The sequence below is a fragment of the Tympanuchus pallidicinctus genome, unplaced genomic scaffold (genome assembly GCF_026119805.1).
Source record: "Tympanuchus pallidicinctus isolate F22 unplaced genomic scaffold, pur_lepc_1.0 scaffold12, whole genome shotgun sequence".
NCBI classification, from domain to species: Eukaryota; Metazoa; Chordata; class Aves; order Galliformes; family Phasianidae; genus Tympanuchus; species Tympanuchus pallidicinctus.
This window is the reverse complement of record NW_026294637.1, coordinates 577,952-599,282: the sequence shown is the minus strand read 5'-3', so window position 1 is coordinate 599,282 and position 21,331 is coordinate 577,952. Positions and strand designations below refer to the sequence as shown.

General features: G+C 45.1%; 1 protein-coding gene across 1 annotated transcript in view; it reads right to left on the bottom strand.

Annotated features, from left to right (window-relative positions):
• The window catches only part of CTDSPL2 (CTD small phosphatase like 2), a 33,901-nt gene that overhangs the window by 5,379 nt on the left and 7,191 nt on the right, over positions 1-21,331 (bottom strand). Inside the window, exons 2-8 of the mRNA XM_052672681.1 lie at positions 13,194-13,402; positions 9,721-9,859; positions 7,702-7,851; positions 7,035-7,250; positions 5,836-5,914; positions 5,451-5,562; positions 4,786-4,872 (exon numbers count right to left, since the gene is read on the bottom strand). Of these exons, the coding sequence (XP_052528641.1) occupies positions 4,786-4,872; positions 5,451-5,562; positions 5,836-5,914; positions 7,035-7,250; positions 7,702-7,851; positions 9,721-9,859; positions 13,194-13,385 (975 nt within the window). The 5' untranslated portion in view covers positions 13,386-13,402. The remainder of the gene's footprint in view (positions 1-4,785; positions 4,873-5,450; positions 5,563-5,835; positions 5,915-7,034; positions 7,251-7,701; positions 7,852-9,720; positions 9,860-13,193; positions 13,403-21,331) is intronic.

Here is a 21,331-nt window from a genome sequence, read left to right as displayed (position 1 = left end):
TTTTATTACTTTCTTGAAGCATCTAAAGCCCTGAGTTAAGCCTGCAGAGTGACAAGTTACTGTGGTAACAGAAACTGTATTTTTTCTACACCAGGAGCACGCAGCCCTGTCACATCTGCTCACAGCATCGCCACGCGTGCCGTGCTGAGATGCATTCACTGATGGCACAACCAGCATCTGCTCCCCTTCTCCCTGTGGGCAGCTCGCTGTCAGGATGCAGGGACCCCGGCCTGCCCACAGAGAACGGCTGGAGACACAGCCATGGGTTTCTGAGCTCCACCCAGCCAAGGCGCTCCTGAACAGCCAACTGTCTGCATGCAGAGCTGACAAGCGTGTCTTCATGCCATATGTCTCCTGATGGCACTGAAATCTTTCTGAAAATGACATCTCATTCAGCTCTGCTAAGGCAGTGAGGTTTTGCTCAAAGACTGGGTGAGTGGTTTCTCTTACCACGAGGACAAACGCAATACGAAATAACTCAGCCTCCAGGTGAACCATTAAATAATATTCAAATTATCTGTGACTGCAAATTCAGTGCAAGTTGTTTGTCCTGCTCTTCCTCTATACAAGAGCAAGTAGCACTGCCAGCATCTTCTACAGGTGTAACCTTCAGTTTAAGGGAAAGCAAGCATTCTGTTGCAGATGCAAAGGATTGTTTTACTCGTGATTTTCCTGAGCAAATATTTTTCATACTGGGACCCAAATCTTACTCTTGAAAACTGAAAGCGAGTCACACGACATGAATGTTTTCACTGCACGGAGGGCAGTAGCTGCAAATAATGGTAAGCAAGCAGGATGATATTTGGTACAAAGTTTTCTTCAAGAGCTCAATTTCAAATTGACAAACCAGTTCTCTTTGATGGAAAAAACACAGATGTCATTTCAGAACCAGGCTCCTTACCATCTCTTCTACTCTCCTAGCAACGCGACAGCAGGAAGCTATGTGCCAGTATGTCAACTCCTGCTACTATGAAAGCACTCAGTATCGAATTCATTGTTCATTTTAAGTCTGGACTGAGTTCTACTTATTTGTATCAATGGCCAGCTGAATGACTCTTAAGATCATTCAATTACATCAAAGAGCACTTATAATTGCTTGGGTTCCTCAAGTGCACGTGTTTTCTCTTTTCTTTTTCAGTTTGTTTAGTCTGTGGATTATTACAGCATCTTTCAGTGTGCTCTGCTTTAGATTACTGACACATCCTTGTAAGGGTTTATCTATCTTAATGCAACGGCTGTCTTCATATCTAAGAAGTTCAGGTACAAACACAAACAACAAGCCCAGGGAAAAGCAATTTCATTTCAGATGATGCATTTCTCGTTGTGCTTTATACACACATGGGTGACATGGATGGCAAATTCATTGCTCTGCTTCGAGTGGTTTGTGGCACTGCGGCAGAGCAGAAGGCAATCACATCCCCACCTCCAGCCAGAACCGGCCGAGAGAACGCCAGGTAAGCAGAGCAGAACCAAGTAACTAAAGCAGAACAGGACACACCAGCATTCCCCTTTCTCCCTCAGCTTCCTTCTCTTTTTGCATATTGCCAACGTCTTCCCACCAAGTTTGACTCCGAAGCTAAAAGGAAGGAAGGATTTCTGACCTAAGAGCAGACTGCTTTGTGGATGCTGCCCAAGACACCAAAGGCCTTCAGATATTTCAGAGGAACAGAGCAGAGGTTTCATTAGGAAGGAGAGCCAGAATTCACCAGCACCATTTGCCTCATTCCAGTACAGAAACGAAGCAACTAAGTAGCCTTTAGTGACAGCAAGATGGAACGTCCATAACGCCGCATTCCATGACCTACACCTCGTCCGTGTGCTGCCAGAACATCTCTCAGGATCACAATCAGTACTCTGCAATAGATCAGTGAAGAGTTCTTAAACTGAAGAACTGAAACCAGCTGCCTTTGGCACGGCTCAGCGCGGAGGTACGCTGAGCTGACGTGAGCTGCTGGCACCTGGTGCCACACAACAGGAACCAAATACAACAGAAACCTCCTGACCACCAAGGACAATATCCCAACAAACACATTTCTCACAAAGATGAGCTGCTCACCGTGATGTGTCACAACACTGCAAATGGTAGAAAACCTCATTTTCAGTGGAAGAGATGAACATTCACTTTTTACTGTCAGATGCCAGGTAGTGCTTACTGGGTTTATTATTTGTTAAAACTTCAGCTTCACAAATACTGTCTTTTCATTGAGTCCAAAACATAAACACTGGTATAATCTAGAGATTTTTCAACTGAGGAAACAGACAAATGTATGGTCTCAAAAACCTGAAATAAGCAAGCACAACTGCCCCCATCTTACAGATCTTTTTCCTTTTTAAATGGCAATCAATGACTTTGTGACTCACCCAAAGATTAAAAAAGAAGCACGTCAGTGCTAGAACTGCGCTGTAACTTTTCAGTTAGAAGAACTCTGCTCTGTGCTCATGTGTCACATATTCTTTTCTGCACACTCCATGCTAAGTTCTGAGAAATAGCTTCTGAACAGTCAAGCCCTTATTTTCAAAAACTCTTTTTTACAATAGGCTACCAGTCACTGAAACAAGCAGCAATGGAGCTGAGTTCCTGGCCTAGAAACTCGTTGCTCAGCTCAAGGCCGATGCAGTTCAGGTACACATTACCACAGCCTTCTCCAGCAGAACACAGTCTGACTCTTACTGTTGTCTTACTTTGCAGAGATCGGCTCTGGAGCATCTTCCTGAGAAAGCACCCGTTTATCATCACAGCAACAGTGCAACAGATGCCTTTAGAAGGGTAAGAATCAACATGATATGAGCTCAGATCTACTTTTGCATTATTAGTCAGCCTTAGTGCAAGGAAAATCAGCCATTCAGACAGAAAATGCATACTGAGCTAGGTTTTACTCTCTCTTAAGAAAGTAATAAGTAATTGTCTAATATTTCTGAAAGCCTACACAGAAGTGGTAGATCTTCTGATACTAATGAAAGCATCTTCAGCAATGCAACTTGCACACTAGGTATTGTTTGCAGCAGGCTTTATATATAGCAGCTTGCTGACTTAACTCACACAAAAAAGCATCTGCTTCTTTGTGGGCAACCGGAGTCACTTCCAAAATGAACCATGGAGATGGAATTCACAAGGCACTTACTGGAGGCAATGGTGGATTGCTGAGCAAAAGACAGACACTGGAAAAGGCTGCTCACTGAAAGTACTAAAAAGGGCACGTGATATCCACAAACCTCAACTTGCACTACAGAAGATCATTTGTCTTTTTGTGTATTACACTCCAGTTAAACATCTTTAAAATATCTCTCCTGCTTATTAACTGTTACACAGCAAGAGGTGAATGCTGTCCAGAGCGATGTAAAACCAGGTGACCAGAACATAATGACCACAGTGTGCTCACAGCTGGTGGCTGACTTTCTGACTTTCTCAGACTCACAAGCAGCTTTTGTTCCTTTGTAATTCCAAGCTAGGCTCCAGAGAAAGCTCAGACAAAACTTATCTAGGACCCGCACAGCAACTTTACTGTACCCGTGTCTGTACAGCCTTGATACAATGCTGTTAAATAAGCATTTACAAATACCATTGAGTCACTCTTTCCATTGACTTCAATTTCTTACAGATAAAATCCTGATTAAGCTTCAGCCACTCTCATTTAGACACACAACCACTAAAAGGATGGCAATTTAGAAGGAAAACACTCAAAGTCGCACCAAGATCCCTCAAGTGAGGGAAGGAAAAAACCAAAGCTTTCGCCTTCCTGATTCTGTCAGCGATGTCAAGAACCTCTAAAGAGCGAATTCTAAGGCTCCTCCCAAAGTTCAGTCTGAAGCAAACTAAGCGTGGCTGTCACCAAATAAGAGATAAGAAAGCCATGTTTAAAAATTATTTCAGCTTTTCAGATTCCAAGGTTTTTATATGCAACAGTGAAGAAAACATTTTTAAAATCAGGAAAAATACCTGGACAAGTGTCCTTTTAAGGTGCCTGATGACTGGCTCACTCTCCAAAGATACTACAGTGGGGTCCAATATCGTGCGAACTACATGGTGGGGAAGCTGATGCTACTCCCAGGCACATCCCACAAAAGGACCTGAGAACAACAGCCTGGGTCAGTGCAGCATCTTTGGTAGTTGCTGGAAGAGAGTTCCTCCTTCTCATGCTTGCTCCTCTGGTACGTCAAGGTAAAACACACGTAACTAACAATACCTCCTAAAGCAGAACAAAAAACTAAATCTAGCAGTCTCCACAAGACAATCAAAGTCACTCTAAGCACCAAGCAGACTCTTTGGGAGTAAAGAGGTAGAACTAGCACTGGTGGAGGGCACAGCAAGACTAATGATCCAGACAGAAGCTAGTTAATCAGGCTTGGAAGATGTCTTCTTTATAGAAAGAAATGATCAACCAGTGAGAGTTGGTTTTCCATATGAAGGGAAGAAAATTAACAGTCCACGAGAAGCTGCACCCAGGAAATAATGCTGGCTAAACTTTCAGTGTTTCTGCCTCCACCTGCTGGCAAGGAGAAATGTTGCTGCTGAAGATTGCTGCCACAAAGATCATTTACAGCTTCTTAGCAATGATTGTTTACAATTGGAACCAGCGACCGACATTACCACGTTGTGGCATTAAGCAGTGCTCCACAGTATCTCTGACAGCATAATCCACCCTGCAGAATCTGACACCCGCAGTTCGTAACCCGGACAAGTTGTTATATGCCATACACTTATCTCTTCAGACAGGACCATAACAAATATACACAGCAAGAATTCACACGTTAAATAAAAGGTACATACATATGCAAGCTAATTACCTGGTAAATGACATCTTGAAAAAGAACTGGAAAAGTGAGCGCAGCATCTTCTAATTCATTCAGACTACAGTGCACTAATGTTTCATCCTAGAAAAAATCAGAAGATGGTATGTGAGTAAGAAAAAATTATGAGAACAACGTTGAAAATAAGAGCGGTTGTCCAGACGTTCCTTTTAAGGTAAGCTTACTTAGTCTGGAACACTTCTGTGCTAATGCTGTCCTGATAGCGTCCTTTCATTATTATTGCAATTAAAAAAAAACACTTAGAATTGCGTGGTAGCGGCATAATTAAAGGTGCTCTTCTAACTCTGCAGCTCATCCTTTACTCAGATGAAATGCACAGCTACCACTGTGAATCATCTGCCCGCTGCTGCGGCCGCTAGAGGACACAGCGCCCAGCAGCACCCATGATCTCGTTCCTGACATCGCCAGCGGTGTCTGAAAACACTTCAAAACAGAGAGACTTCAGGAAATCATTCTAAAGTCAGATTTATTTTCCATAAATCTTTTCAAAGGTGGCCGAACAACAATGCTGTAACAGCTCAAAGATTCATTCCTGGTCCATTTTGATGCAAGCACACGAAGCTAAATTTTTCCATTTACTAAAATGGAAATCAAATGCTGTGCATCTCCTGCTTTTGCTTTGTGTTTCTGAAGACACTTACCAAGTCTAAAACTAATGAAAATTCTGGTGTGCTTCTTGTTTTCAGTGGAAGAGCTGGCTTCCTGTTCAGTTGTTCTTCTGTTAGTGGTGGAACATGTTTGATGAAATAGTATCTGGAACGAATACAGATTTTGTTGTAGAAATGTATATGAATTATTAAATTGGTGTAGTTTTAGCCCAAGTAAATATTTAAAATACTTAAGGCCACATAAAAATAATTTAAACAACAAAATATCTACATATATCAATTTGTATTTGCAACAAATTGAGAGATTGTGGACTTCATTACCATAATAAACAAAAATGTACCAACTCAAATAACAGTTCATTAATGCAATACCCAATGTGACCATTTTTATATTTCAAGCACAAATATCAGCACTTACGGATCAAAGACTTCCCAGTCTTCTTCATAGGTGGCTTCTGCATGAGCTGATGAGTAGCCACTGTCTGGAGACACTGGTGCTAAAATTCAACGAAAACGACCAAAGCAAAAATAAAACAAACAAAAAATGACACAAGAGCTGGTCTTATTAGTGAAGCTTTTAAAAGTGAGAATTTGCATTTTACAGCCGAATGCTGCAAACAACAGTGAAAAAATCTCCCTTCAGCCCCACCTTGCCAGTCCCCCCCCCCCTTCCTGAGCGGCCTGCACATCTTCTCACCACGCCTCCTCAGAGGTGAAGCCCTGCCACCCCACAGAACTGCAGGACCTGGACAGATGCAACTGTCCACGCTACAAAGCAAAGCATCCATGCACTGAGGGCTACCTGGGTGCACATCCCACCACCCAGCGTTTGTTGGGGAGTTTCTGCCACAGAGAAACATCTGTGCCAGGCAGCCCTCAGAAGGCAGCACAAACCTTTCAGTCTGCAGCTCATTCCCAGCCTGCAGTGCCCATCAGAGCAAGGCAACAGGAGCTTTAGATGCAGACGGGGCGAGCTGATCACAGGTCCGTACTGGATCACACATCAGCCCTTTACTCAGAGCTAAAATACACTCTCTTCAAAGTAGTTCTCACAAATCTCATACGCATCAGCTACCAGCATTTTCAGAATCCAGCAAAGATTTAGGTACCTGTAAAGTAGTTGATGTGGGCCCTGAATTTTATGGACACTATTTTTGTCCAAAAAGACTTCTGAGGAGTCTTCTGAAGAAAATCTGGATGATTAAAGTAGGATCTTTATGTTTTTATTCATCCCAACATGTCATTCTAGTGTAAGGTACTAAAATGTCACAATTTTCTTTCACGATCAGCAAGTCTAGGGTATGCATTTTTAATGTGTGTGTGAAGGGGAGTAAACAGTAATAAAAGTGTCTTTCTTCTTCAATGTCTGTTTTCATTTGAAGAAATGTTATGAAGTCGACTAAGTTATACTGAAAATACATGAGATTTGCAAAAGCTGTGTCTCTGATGCATAAAAATGTTCTGTCTGTTGAACATAAGAATTGATAATACTGCTTACAGGCTTTAAGCAAACGTGTAATATTCATATATAGGAAATACTGGCACTAGGTCTTCTCCAAGGCTGCTCATTACCTACAGCCTCAAGAGCTGAGTGAAACACGAGCACACATTTCTTACCTGTAAGTGGTGGCAGGTCACGATCATTTGTTTCTTCTACTTCTTCTAAACCATTGTTGACAGCAGATCTGACCTGCACTGCCTGGCTAGTGTAAGCTGCTCCATTGGTTGATGTTGCAGTACTTGTAGTAATCTCATCCACCTGCTCCATATCAAGCTGTTTGACTATTTCTTCAGCCTCAACAGCTTGTCCTGGAGAATCCGATCCTGATGTTCCTGAATTAAGGTGACAGCACACACAGTCACTATCTTTACACCTAACAGAATACTGATCGGCATCACAAAACACCAAAAAATGCTTCAGAATAACTGAAGACAGCTTTATCTGATTCATTTTACAAAAATAAGGACCAAAAGAACCATGACAAATGCCTGTGTCAGACAAGGAACTTCAGAGCGGTTCTTTATTTTACTTTTCCAATAAAAAGCACCCTGCTAAGTACCTACACTTACAAAAGATAAGATAAATATTCTAATGAATATAAGCTTATTCTTCCTTTTATTAATAATAACCCTTCAAAGAATTGGGAAGGAGGTCCTCTCCAAAAGTAGTAATTTCTGGTTTGAAAACTGGAATGAACAGCAACACGTTCATATTAAAAAACAAAACAAGACAAAAAACCATCATTCTTAGCTTTAAGACTACAGGCTTCCAAACACTGCTTACCATTTTTATTTGCTGGTGAAAAAAAATTGAAGACGGGAGAAAATATGGTTCCCAGTAACGTGGTTCGCGGGGGGCTGCCAGTGGCAGGATTATCTTCCAATTTCCCATTCTGCTTCACATGTTGGTTTGTCATTTCGTAACTTCCAGCTTCTGCAAAACAAGAGTTATGCAGTGTAGGACCACGCTGCCCTTTCACAGTTACAGCCTCTCTCATATTGCTCTTACTTTCACTACAGGAAAGTATACATGCTCTCCGTGGTCGGCAAAAATAAAAGGTTGGCAATTCAGTGTCAGCACAGGAATCACCTGAGCTTCACACTTCAAATGAGGAAGCAGTAATTTTTCATAAGAATTGTGTTACAGATGAACTAACAGAAGCTTTAACCCTGTGCATGTGCTTGATGACGGCAGTTTTTAAAATGCTGCACACCCATCGCAACAAGCACACAAATGCAATTATAAAGTAAAATAATTCTTAGCTGTTACCAAAGATAACAAAGACAACAGAATTAAATAAATCTTCCTGTTACAACAACGTAGCACATAACAATGAAGGCTTTCTATAAATGTGCACATGAAGTACACTCTACAACTAAGAGCTGCTGTCTCGTGGGTGAGATCCAAGACATCACTCTGAGCCCAAAACAAGAGGAGTTATTTACTTTGCAGTAACAAGTCTTTGAGATGTCTGTCCATATGGACATAAGCAAATGCATTTCGTGCACATAAGCTGAGAACTCAGCTGAGCCTGATGGAGCTGCACAAGTACTTCACACTTCTTGTCGTTTTTACATAAAACGCAGGGTGTGTGAGCTGCAACTCAGTGCTCCATGCTACCGACCATCTTTACTAACAGCTTCGTGTGCTTACGACAGCAACGTGCCCTCAGTGCACACGCACACCTCACACCATGGCATTCCAGTGAACAGCTCCTCCTTCACCTCTCAGCAGGCTGCATGCATCACACTGTGAGTGCGTGCACAGCCATTATTTCTCAGACGAAAAAGAATTAATGAGCAGCAGTAAATACTCCCAAAATCATGTTACACAGACATCTGACAATAACCAAGCAGGTAATCCTCTCACCCTGCATCCCTCCCGTCACTGAAGTCACTCATTTGGAGCTACTGATTTTAAAAACCTTGTCAGAATATGAAACTTGGCAAACGCCAGACAATGGATTCCAAACGTACTGGAACACTGACAGGCAGCACAAACACATGAAGACTTGTTTCCTTAGGAAAAGCAGCCCAAAAAATGCGGGATTTTTTTTTTTTTTCTTTTTAAGACAGATCTGGAACCACAGCTGACACTTCAATTTTCCTTGAATATTTTATCTGACACAAGTATCTCAGCCTGTCATTATAAGAGGTACTAAAAAGACAATTTTCACAATGAGGTGATCAAACGCTGGCACAGGGGAATCTCCACCCTTTGATATATCTGGAACTTGACAGGCCCAGGCTCTGAGGAACCCACTGGAACTTCAGTCAGGGCTCTCCTCAAGTTGGATGGACCTTGCTGGGGGAGAAGCAGCAGGCCTGGTGCTGACAGCCTTCAGGGGTCCCAGCCCATCTGCATTTTGATATGGCTCTACAACAGAAGCCTGTCTACATGTTTGACGAGAGCTTTCCATCTCTAAGGAATCCTGGTTACTATGGCAAAGGTGCTGAGTTGGGAAATATTTCGCTGCTTGCGAGAAAATGGAAGAAGAGCTAAATAAAATAATTATTAATGGCTCTTCTTTCTGTAAAAAAGCAAGAGTTCCAGTCAGCTGATTATTACCATTCACTGACATGGTTCTTACAAAGATTATATTACTTATCAGATACATCCATTATAGCTTGCACTTAAGTCACAGAAATCTTATTTCGCTACCCTAAGTTCAGCCTTGCTACTGCTGAGGTCAATCACAAAGCACTTTGTAACCTTTAGCAATGAAGAAGTGTCCTGTATCAGTTACCAGCTGGAAGAGTCACCGCTCACACGTCACAGCGCACGATTGGAATATTTACAAACCTCCATTCACTTGACCTTTCCGTCTGACTCGAGAGATCTGTTTATTAGGCTTTTCTCCTGTTTGAGGTGTGGACGTGATCAAGTTGTTATCTATATCCCGTTCAATTCTACTTCTTTTTGCAGGATTTTCTCTTTCTTCCTTAAAACAGAAAAGGGGGAAAACAAACACACTGAGCAGTGCCTCTTTTCTCCACTGAGCACTACAGAGCAGTGGCTGTTAGGGCAGGTTCCACAACAGACACACTGCTTGTCCCGCGTGTGCATCTGACCAGCTGGGACTTTCAACTCATTCCAACTGACACAGCTCAAGGTACACAGCAAGGTATTGGGAGTGAAAATTGCGCAGCAGAAATTCCAAGAACCACAATTGCCTTTAAATACTGTTTTAATGGATAGCAAATTTATAATTATTTCAGTGCTGTGGAGTTAGAGAAGCATAGAAACAGGACAATAAAATGGTAAGAAAATGGATTTCTCTAGCAGTTCGAATGTAAAGGAAGAAAACTGCCCAGTAACATCCAGCATAACATTTCCCATCGTGCCCCTATACAGAGCAGTTTGCAGAGCTGCACACAGGGACATACCTGCTAGTGCTGACTGCGTGTCACGGCACACGGCAACACACAGCTGGTGCACACGGACAGGAAAGGGATGGGACCCAACCATTCTCTTTACCTCTAAGTAAACCACTGTTCTCCCCTGTGATACGTGGGTGGTATAGAATGAACCATTTCTGCACGTCTTCTGTGCACTGCTGTGTTTGTAGGCACAGCTACTTAAGACAGGTCTCCTCCCCTTGTTCCCCCATCTGCACCTCAGTACAGCAGCAATCCAAACTCTAAAGCATGACCATACAGACTGCATTGAAAGGTAAGGTGTGAGACAAAGCAAAATAAATGCAATTAAATACAAAGGTAAATAACAAGGGCATTGAGCACATAAAGGTGAATTAAAATTTCAATTCTAGAATTACAAAGTTACCCTTCTCAGAGCAGCAGTTTCACATAGTTCAAAAGAAAGAGAAAAGTAGTTTGCTTGCTCCAAGAAATAATGAAATTGATCCTTCACAAAAACCGATCTCAAGCCCGTGCTAAGAGTGCAGCACCCAAAGCACTGGCAGACATGGAGGTGCACAGACCCCTGTAGGGAAGATGGTGCGTGTGAACACCTCCAATCCCAAAAGCTCCCACTGGCAATACCTTCATGACCAAAGCACCTTGGTGACAATGGTCTGATTACTACCACATGCAATTAATAATACCATATATACCATGCATTCATAAAGTGAGAGAAAACAGATGGCTCACTGAACAGATAAAAGAGCAGCAGAGCACCTCATCTTCTTGGTCGTGTACAAATTCAACAGGGGGGGAAAAAAGGGAGAAATGAATTAAGTTATAAAAGCAATCCTCTGCCCTTCACACAACACCTAGCAAAGGGTACTGCCCCACTGCAGGGAAGAGGCTGTGCCAGGGGGAGGGCAGAGGGCAAAAACCACAAGAAACAAGCCCCGATGCACTAATAAACACTGATGTAATGTGAGCATCAATCTCGATCAGTAGACGAGGAGAGCCTGACACTATCACAAACAACCCTGCCAGAGTTCAAGTGGTCTGTTGCTAGAATTTAAAGATGAAATTACATACAAGGCAGTAATTCTACTTGGTTCCTACAGTGAAAGTTTCATTGCACAGATACATAGTTAGATGCACCTATTAAGAGCTCGCTGAACTTCATGTGTATGAATTATACGATCTATTCAGTACAGCCCCTTATTATTGGTAACTGTGCCATAGGAACGTGGCAGTGCCACACCACCATGAACCACTTGTTCACTTGGGCTAGGTTTTCAGGAAGTTTGTATGGATGAATGGAAGGCCTAAACTGGGCCAGAAAGTCCTGACAGCGCACGCAGTCATTTGTGACAGTGCTACAATTCCCCACATCAAGCAAGTTTGGTATAATGGCAAATTCCACAATATTTCAGGTTCTGAAACTTCAATATCTTAGCTGTAGCGTTAGTGTTTGCTGTACACATGCACTTACTGGTCTTTCTGGTGCATCACATTTATCGTCTTATAAATAAACTCTACTTCATGTTCCACAACTACTCTTGTCTTCCACAGGGGCCGTGATTTGGACCCCAGCAGAACCCAGCAGCCACAGGGCAGCCTCTCATTTCCCCAAGGGAACGGCATTACGGTTCTTTCGGTTTTGTTTGCTGGAGGGATGCTCCCAGGAAGCCACCTAAACCACTTCAGATAAACGAGTCACAGCCATCAGCAACATCGTCGAGATACGCGAGCTCTGCAGACACGGCCATAAATCCATATCATCTCTGCAGAGACTGAGATCTTAACATACCCATAAACGACCTGCTATGCAAGTTGCACACATGCACTATCTCAAGAGTCATAACGTTTCCATGGCAGCCAGAAGACTACTTTGTTAAGTCATTAGCGCTTTGGAAGATAGCCCGGCAGTATCAGTATCGCGCCGTGCTGATGCCACTGGAGCCACTCCAAGTCCTGCTACAGACACAGGAGAGGACGCGAAAGGGAACAGAAGGAAACGTGGACATTTTACCTTTTAAAAAAGCTGTCAACAAAGGAATGAAACGTAATTCCAAGGTATGGGAGAGAGAAGTCAGCAATTTAAAGACACAAAGAAAACGGGAGATTTCATCTTAAAATTCCTGTGTAAAACGTTTTGCTTATGTTTCAGCTTTTTGTTGCAATGGTTTTGCAGCCAAAACGTCGTACAGCCGTGCTCTGTAGATGCTCAATGTAAAATGGATTCGTTAGCCTGGTTTAATGACAAATGAAACGTAAACGGCTTCCATCAGTTACTTCTTATGAAGTGTTTCGGTCAGCACCTCAATGTTCCCACGATAAGTAATTAACACTTTAAAGATTAAATTTCACAATATTTGTGACCATGTAAGAATATATTGTTACAGTAATTAAATGACTTCAGCTTCACCTTGTTACAAAGTTATCCTTTCAACACGTGGTTCAAAAAACAGATGCTGAGTTTGAATCCTTTTTGTTTTTCTAAACTATGCAGTTTATGACACCGTATCTGATGTTTTATGACATTTGGTGCTTTCGGTTTGTTTGTTTTCGTTTCTGCAACTCACGGCTCCACAATGTCAGTATCAGATTGCTGGGACTGAGCGGAGCCTTTTTTGGCCGGCCTCTCCTTACTGGATAAAGCAGCTATTAAAGCAATTGCAAGGTTACGTTCAGCCTATCAAAGCAATACAGACTTCTCCCTCAACAATTCCTTTCAGCACGTTTGAACACGTGAAGGTTGGCAAGCACAGGTTTCTGTTTGGACCCAGACAGGTGAGACTAAGTGGTTTAGCCCTGCCTTTGCCTTTCCAATTACATATTTTTATTTATTCCGAATAGAAGCATTCCTAGAATCTGACACAATTAACGAACAAAAGAAGAAACCCACTGACACGGTACCTTGGGCGTGCTGCCTTTAATAAACTTCTTGATTGAAGACAGGAGGCCCGTCTCATTTTTCTGCGGCTTCCCCCCGCCGCCAGGCAGGCTCTCCTCCACCTCCGAGTGTTTCCTCTTGGCCCTCTGTGCGCGCTGCGCGTGAATTGCATTGGACTGCTGAGAAGCCTTCCGCGTTCTCAGCCTCATTTTCATGAGTACCACATGTAAAGCTGCAAAAGGAAAAGCAAGTGCACTTAGTCATTGAGGAGATGTGTTAGGCTTAGCTCGTGAACTGAAGAAGTGATGTAACGCTGACGGCGTTCTGATGCACCGGGCTTTTACCCCCATACATACACAGCCTCATTTAAATGAAAGAGGAGCTATTGAAGCTGGAGCACAACGCTGGCAGAAGAACAAATGAATATAATCTGGCCGCAAACACATCTAACCATCAGATCAATGAGGGTCTGCACAACCCTTCAGTCCGAGCAGCGGGAACAAAAATGCCGGGTTTAAGGAGAGGATTTTATGGTGCCTGCTGCCTCCAGCTCCCAGCGACCAGAGACAAGGACTGGGCAGTGCTTTCCAGCCCCACGTCCCTCACAAAGCATCATTTCAAGTCTCCACATTACATTTGAGATGAAGCATAAATCTAAATTCACATCAAGAGTTCACAGAGAAAGGAATCCTGAGTGAGACTACGCATGAAGCATGGGTGAGAATACAGCAGTGGGACAAAGGAACCCGAGATCGATCCTCAATACAGCTGTACTTGGGAACGAGATTAAAGCACAGGAAGATGCAGGCAAAGGCAGCATTCACTAGAGCAGAGCAATGGGCCATTTTGGAAAACGTGTCACATCTATCTCCAGCCTTCAGGCACATGGCTGCTGTAGTTAAACCTGCACACAAACGTAACGGCCTTTCTGGCTGCACTTAGGGCTGCTCCAGCTGGCTGCAGCTCCTGCTCGGGATGATCTGAATGGGACTCGTGTGCTTAAAATTATTCCCATGCTGGACTGGAAGCAGAGAAAAGGAGCAGCAAGAAATCCTTCTGAGTCGCACTGCACTGAAACCCAACTGAGCTGCAGTGTGCCGAAATACCACTAAGAGCAACGTCCGAGCTGCAGTCACAACACAGCTATTTCTTTTTCTTCAAGAAATTGCATGTTCTCATCACAACAGGAGTTAGAAGCTACCTTTGTCAGCACTGATGAATGGATAAATAGTCAATAACTCTAAAATATGGGTAATGTAGCAACAACTGCCCTCTTGTTTAGCTAAAGGCGGTGGCGGATGGGCACGGCTCAGGCAGCAGAGTGACGCAGCTGCGCACGGCCAGCCTGAACAGCACAGCCATTGGGGATGGTCTGCAGCCAGCTACGTCTCAGTCTCAAGTGAAAGCCGCTCCAGCTAACGAAGAGCACCACAGCTAAGGACGAGTTTCTGAGAAGGCAGGAGCAGTGCTGATGGGGCACGGCCAGGAGTTCAAGACTTCAGTTACACGTGGGATCTGTGCTAACTGCCGACGAGCATGGGACGGTTTTTCATACACACGTGGCCAGCACTTTCCATCAGCACAGAACACAACAGCAGTGACACAGGGCACAGACAAAGGGAAGGCAGGGCAGCACAATGACTGCTGTGGCAGAGGCGGCCTGATATTCCAGGAGTGAGGGGAGAAAACACAAACTGTAGCCTCAATGTGTGAGAATCGGCTACTTGCAATCCTAAGCCCTCTAGTAACAGAGCCATGAAAACTCACAGCCCACACGAGTATACTTCCAGTGCTAATATTTACAGCAGAATTTGCATTTAGTTTAAAAGATTCAACTGCATGCAGAAAAATAAAAACCATCCACGAGGATTTAAATCCAGCTTTCTGTTCCTCCTCCTTACGACCAGGGAAAAAAGTTAACAGCAGCATTCTTATGCAAAAAAGTAAAATAAATGTGTTATCAGAACTTGGATCTCGACTTTGCTTCCTTACAAGTCGCTGCCAGATGTTTCTCGTGTCTAATTTCTGCTGGGAAGAACCCACAGCAACAGACATATGGTCCTACTGCAGTTCTGCACCAACCAGGAGGATCTCATTACAAAACTGAAGAAATTCACTAACATCAGTGGATGGAATGGTCCAAGGAAACCTTAAAAAACAAAATACATTTTACTTTGGAAACACTCAGAAGAGCATTATTTTTTAGCACATTCTCATTGACTGAGCAGCGTGAGTTAACCAAATCATTATCACAGGTGCCTGAAAAAAATTCCCAAATACAGTTAAAATTTGTCAGCATTCAGGTATTCGGAAGAAGTACCGACTGGTACCAGCAGGAATTACAGTCTGAGACAGAAAATGCCCATTAAACTTTTAAACCAAGGAGTCTAAATATATCAACGTTCAAGCTAAACAGTCAGCAATGTGCTGGAACGAAGTTAGAGAAAAACAACACTGCTTTGCCATGTTCAAAACATTCTTACAATCTCCCAGGAGCTCCAGCCCTTCCACGCTCTGGAAAGGGAACTTCATTTGCTTCCACATCGGCCTCTTCAGGAATTCTTTCAACTTTTTGTTCTGCTTGCTGAAAGCACCCTTGCATGTGGTTAGTTGTATGGGCACTTCTTCCACCTGTACTGCAGGGATGCCACCAGGGCTCAGCACAGAGAAGCGAGCAGAACAACGCTTGCAGCAGCCGGGCTGGCAGTGCCCTCACACAGCCACCAGCGGGCCTGGCTCCTCCCCGCCGTGCCAGCCAGCCCTGCACACCGCTTACCCACCGCCTGCCTGCCTCCAGCCCAGGCATGGCTGCACACATGGCCGCACACATGGCCGCACACATGGCTGCACACACGGCTGCAGGGAACGCGCCAGGCTGACCTGTTTGCTCTGGACCCGCTCGCTGTGCCAGGAGCTGCACTACAGCCAAAGCCTGCACAACTCTGAAGCTCGCTGTTCGCAGCACGCTGCTTACCGGCTCCTAGTAACTCCCATCCCTTCATTTCCTTTCCAGCAGATTCTCTTTCAGGATCCTTCCAGCAGCTCGAAATTCTCACCGCGTAACAGCGCAATTGCTTCACACTGACTTCTGATACTGAAGTGTTACCCTACCATCACGAGCCCGAAGCCAAGCAAACGCGTGAACAGCAAATATACTGAACACCGAATGACTTGAGCTGTCTTCTGCATCACCCATGGGCTCACTGCCCACAAACCGTGCCGTCATGCCACGCGCAGCTATGGGGCACCCATGGGATGGAAATCCCTGCGAGTGACTTGGATCTCTGAGAGCCCATCTCCAAACATTCTTCAGTTCACGATGACTTATTTTCCTTATTTTTCTCATTTACCCACATCTGGTACTACAGTTTTAACTATTTTTCCAAAAAATATAGAAAGAAAATCAGATACAGAGCACATAATTACAGGGTTTAGGGTTTTCTGATGCAGGAGAAGATTTAAGATGGTGAAAGAACAATAGCGATCAACAGTAGGAAGATAAAACTGACAAGAACATCCAACATCACAGCGTTCGATGATTTCTGCATTACTGCAGGCTTGGCAGTGACACCGAGTGCCAGCACAGCAAACAAGGGGCTCCAGCTGTGAGCTTGGGAAGAGCTCTGCAGGAGCCTTCAGACGGCAGCCAGGTGAGCGCTGGGAGCACACAGGCACAGCTTTGCTCTGCCTGCAGCTCCTCAGCCCAGCGGCCGTGCAGCCAGCGCCGCCGTGCCCCAAGCGCTGAGCGCGCACTGCTGGAGCCAGGGCTGTGCTGCCCAAGGAGAGAGGAACTCCCTGCAGCGTTCTGTAGTGACTTCTGCTGCCATGGATTACACCAGCCTCTCACTGTGGGTGCAGCACAGAGTAATGGAGTACTTTTTCGTATGCCCGAGCACAGCTGTATTCCAAGTGGCAAAAGGCAGCCAACGAGATGCTCTCCTCTCTGAGAGACTGTGCCCATACAAGAATTTTTGCCATCAAGGAGATGATGACCATTAAGTATGACAAATTCACCCCGCAACACAAACCACGCTGAGAAGCATGGAATACATTTGATTGCAACAACCACGATATTCTTCCCGCACCACTTGCACAACGTCACTTGGAACGTTCTTATGCAAAGGCAAGAAGGCAGCACAACTGCTTTGCTCCTCAGATTTTAAGCAGGAATGCCAACTCATGCAGCTTGTGTTGCAGGTACAGACATGGGATCGGAGCACACGAAGCTGAGCTGCTGTTAAACATAACAGCTTTCTGTCACTGAGTTTGGAGTGGGGAAATAAAGTGAAGCCTCAGAGCCACCAGTTCAAGTGATCCAGAGCTCTGCTGAGAAATCACAGCTCTTTCATCCAAATATTCCCAGACACACAGGCTGGACCACAGCAGACAGGTCCACAGAAAGAGGAACTGAGAAGAATGTTGACTCCAATCTCCTTTTAAACAAATAACACCAGTTGTACTGCATGAGCACATCTCATTCCTGCGAAGTGACAGATTTCAAGCAGGAAGGGACATCTCTGCAAGGAGACGCGTTCGTTGAGGGGGCTGAAGACCATCCACATAGCACTAGGGATGCTCTCAAGGAATGTCTGACCTCATGGCAGTGCACACAGAAGCCTGAGTCACCACGGGAAACCCAGGGGAACTGAAATCACATCAGCCTGTGCCTGGTGAGGAGGGAGAACTACAGAACAGATAAAGTGAGCATGACCCTACCTGCAGCCACAGCACAGCCGAGGAAATTGCTCACAGACCGAGCCTCTCATGCAGACCGGCCCCACAGCGCCTCATGAACTTCAAGGAAATGCTTTTTGTTGGCTCAACAATGTTGAGATGTCTCCATCTCAAAGAGCCTCTGCCCTTCTTTAACCAGTTTATTCTCCAGCCCTGGAAAATTACAGTAATTTCATCTTATTTCAGCTGATGCACTTCATATTTGGCAATGTAACATATTGCTTGTCACCCCGCTCGGATTTCCCAGCGTGTTTTTCCACAACCACCTATGTGAGAGACAGCCATCAAATGGGAAGTCATGGGTCAGGAAGACTGAAGTAGTGCCCCTGTGGTGCAAGGAAGAGCGAAATATGAAGACAGCAGTCTGTGAAAGCAGCAAAACACACCAAACGTAGCCGAGTGCTGGTGAGTGGTTACAAATCTGGAGAAACCAGAGGAAACACAAGTTCCATCAAAACACTAGTTAGCCATTATAATTAGTACAGGCACAATGCAAGTGCACCCTGCAGAGAAAGGCAACACAGATACAGCTGCTTCAAACCAGCCTTAAATCACCCAAGAAAGGCAGTGGTCACAATCCGGTACATGAAGAAGGAACCAAACAACCCTCGCTGAGGATCAGGGCGCACTGAACTCTCCAAAGGAGAGAACCTCCATGCTGAGATCCTTCCCTCGCAGCAGCCAGCTCTCACACGAGGCAAGGGAAGTTTGGAGCTGACTCCATCCCTTCTGGTGACAGAGGTGAATTGCTTCCGCCTGTCCTCGCAGGGCTGCTATGCCCTAACCAGGCGCTCCGTCACTGCGTCAGGCCACGACCGAACTGTTCCCATGCACACCCTAACAGCCCTCGTTTCCTGGAAGCTCCTTTTCTTCCCCTCCGCCTCCTTCAGGTCACCAAGGTACATCATTCTGAACACCAGGCTTAAGGCTCCTGGGCTTCCATCCCCTCCTTTAACCGGGTCCCCCCATGTATCAGCCTGGGGCTCACTCATGTGACTCTGCTCTCCTGAAGCCAAAGTGTCTGCCCCACAAAAATCGTTGTTCTCATCAAGATTTTGCCAAACGAGGATGAAGAAGGCTTTTTATAATTGGCCCTAAGAGAAAATAATTTTTCTGTTGCCGTATTTTTCTGCTCACAATCCTATTTCTAGGCACCGTTGTTTTGCCACTGCTGTGCTAGCAAGGCTTTGTTTTGATTACACCGCATGCATTTGGAACTGAAAGTTTATTCCCTCCTGGCCAAGATATTTTTCTCTTTGTGACTGCGGGTACACATTTGTCATTAATTCAGCCTTTTCAGTTCAGGTCAGACTCCAACCAACAAAGAAATGGAGAGCCGAGTTAATTGTAGAACAGCTAATCTCAGAACGCAGCCCAAATCTGCTGCAGCAGAAAGATATTATTTACAGTCTCCAATGCTGCCAAGACAAGAATTTTACATTAGTCATCCCTGGATATTGTGGAGCTCACCAATAGCTGAGATGTTTTGAAATCAAAGTTTGCAGCACTCGAGCTCGAAGCAGCAGCGACAAATCGCAGCAGAAGCGGCGCTGCTCCGAGGGGCTCCTGCCACAGCAGCTGCCGGGGACGCGCTGCGCTCCGCGGACATTTAATCCACGCTGCCAGGCACACAGGAGCCTATTTTTGGAAGTCATCTCCCCCTTGTTGCACGCCTGCTACCAACAGGTCGGCCAACACTTCCTGAGCAGCGCAGCCAGGATGTTGTCAGAAATTCTGACCGCCACAGAAATCTTCAGCAGCTCCTGGCAGTGCCCTGTCAGATCACTTGTTCAACTAAAACAACACACACACACACACACACTTACTTGGCTTACTTGAAGCCGGTGTCTGACATCATGACAACAAACCACATTTTTTCTTTCACTAAAAGTTTTTTCTTTGGGGTGAAAAACACACAGGAAACATCGCTGGCTGCTCACAGGAAAGGTGTGTGTGCTTTCTAAACAATATTCCAATTATGCAAAGTATAATAACTACAATTTAGCAACAGCAGCACAAGTTTTGTAAGCCAAACCGACCTTCAAACATGCTGTAATGTTCACACTCTTCTTTGGTTCTACTCTGCGTTTCCCTTATTTATTTCACAACCTAGTTACCTCCAGTTTGGTCTAACATTTCTCTGGCACTTCAAGCCCTGTGAGACATGAGGAAATATTCCTTTATAGCTGCAAAGCAGCAGATATGGTCCCACAACCAGGGGATTGCTCTTGTTAGAGAAGATCCCATTTGTCTATTCCCTTCCTCTGGAAAGTTGGTGTTTGAAAAGAAGGCAGCAGCTACAAAACCACTGTCATTACTGCGTACGGTGCAGGCTTACATGTTGAAGAACACACACACAAAACCAGCCAACATCTCAGTACGCCTGGCAAGCTGGGAGACTTTCTGAGTCAGAGAAAAGGGAAGCGTGCATCTTTTTCACAGGGCTCAGATCCACTGGCAACACCAGCAAAATGCAGTGGAGCAGACAGCAGAAGTCCATTCAGCCCTACACTTGTCCCACAGATCTGACTTACGTGTTTTAAAATGGAGAAATCTGCAAGAAAGAGGAGTGCTGACATCAGTCCTGAGCTTCAACAGTTGCTGGACCTTTCTCAAATCATTCTGCAGCACTGGGAGCAAGAGCAGCCCCTCCAAAAGGAGCACGGACCAGGAAATGGCCACGCTCTATTTTGAAGCACCGCAAGTCTTTCTGATGGAGGTTAATTTATTACATTATGATGCAGTTACATGACATCATAATTTGGGAGAACACTTCTGACGCTAAGGAGACCTAACTTAAATACCAAATTTAACACGAATTACCTCGTGCCTTCTCTTTTTATGACACAGCACACAACACTTGTCACCTGGAGAAACAACTCAGCGAAACCTCCGAGAATATTCCTCATCTTTACAACTGCTTTACTGGAAACAAAAGGAACACTTCCTCATTTCCATGCCTCCTTCCCCCCCATCCCTGCCCGCACGAGAGACACTCCTGCACCGTGCACTGTGACCAGAGGTGGGCTGAGTATCTCAGCGATCCCCCAGCAGCACAGAGCTGCCAGGCGCCGTTTCCCTCCAGCTGCCCATCCGCTCTCCCTGGGCTGTGCTGCTGGCTCCCTTTGGCGTGCGGCCGCAGCTCTGCAGAGCAGCAGGCAGAGCCCCAGCTCACACCGTGTGCCGCAGCTTGCTGCTCCGACAGCACAGCTCCACAACTCCAAGCCCACCCGGCTGCTCCCGCACCGCCCCGCAGCAGCGCTGGCACTCACCATCCCCACAGCCAGCTGTATTTTCAGGCCAGCCTGCTAAACTGAAACGCTTCCACACGTGAACGGGGATCAGAATGAAAACACACAGCTCCCAGCAGGGGACAGGACAGCTACAGCAGTACGCTAGAGAGCCCGGGGTTAAGCGGGGTTAAAGC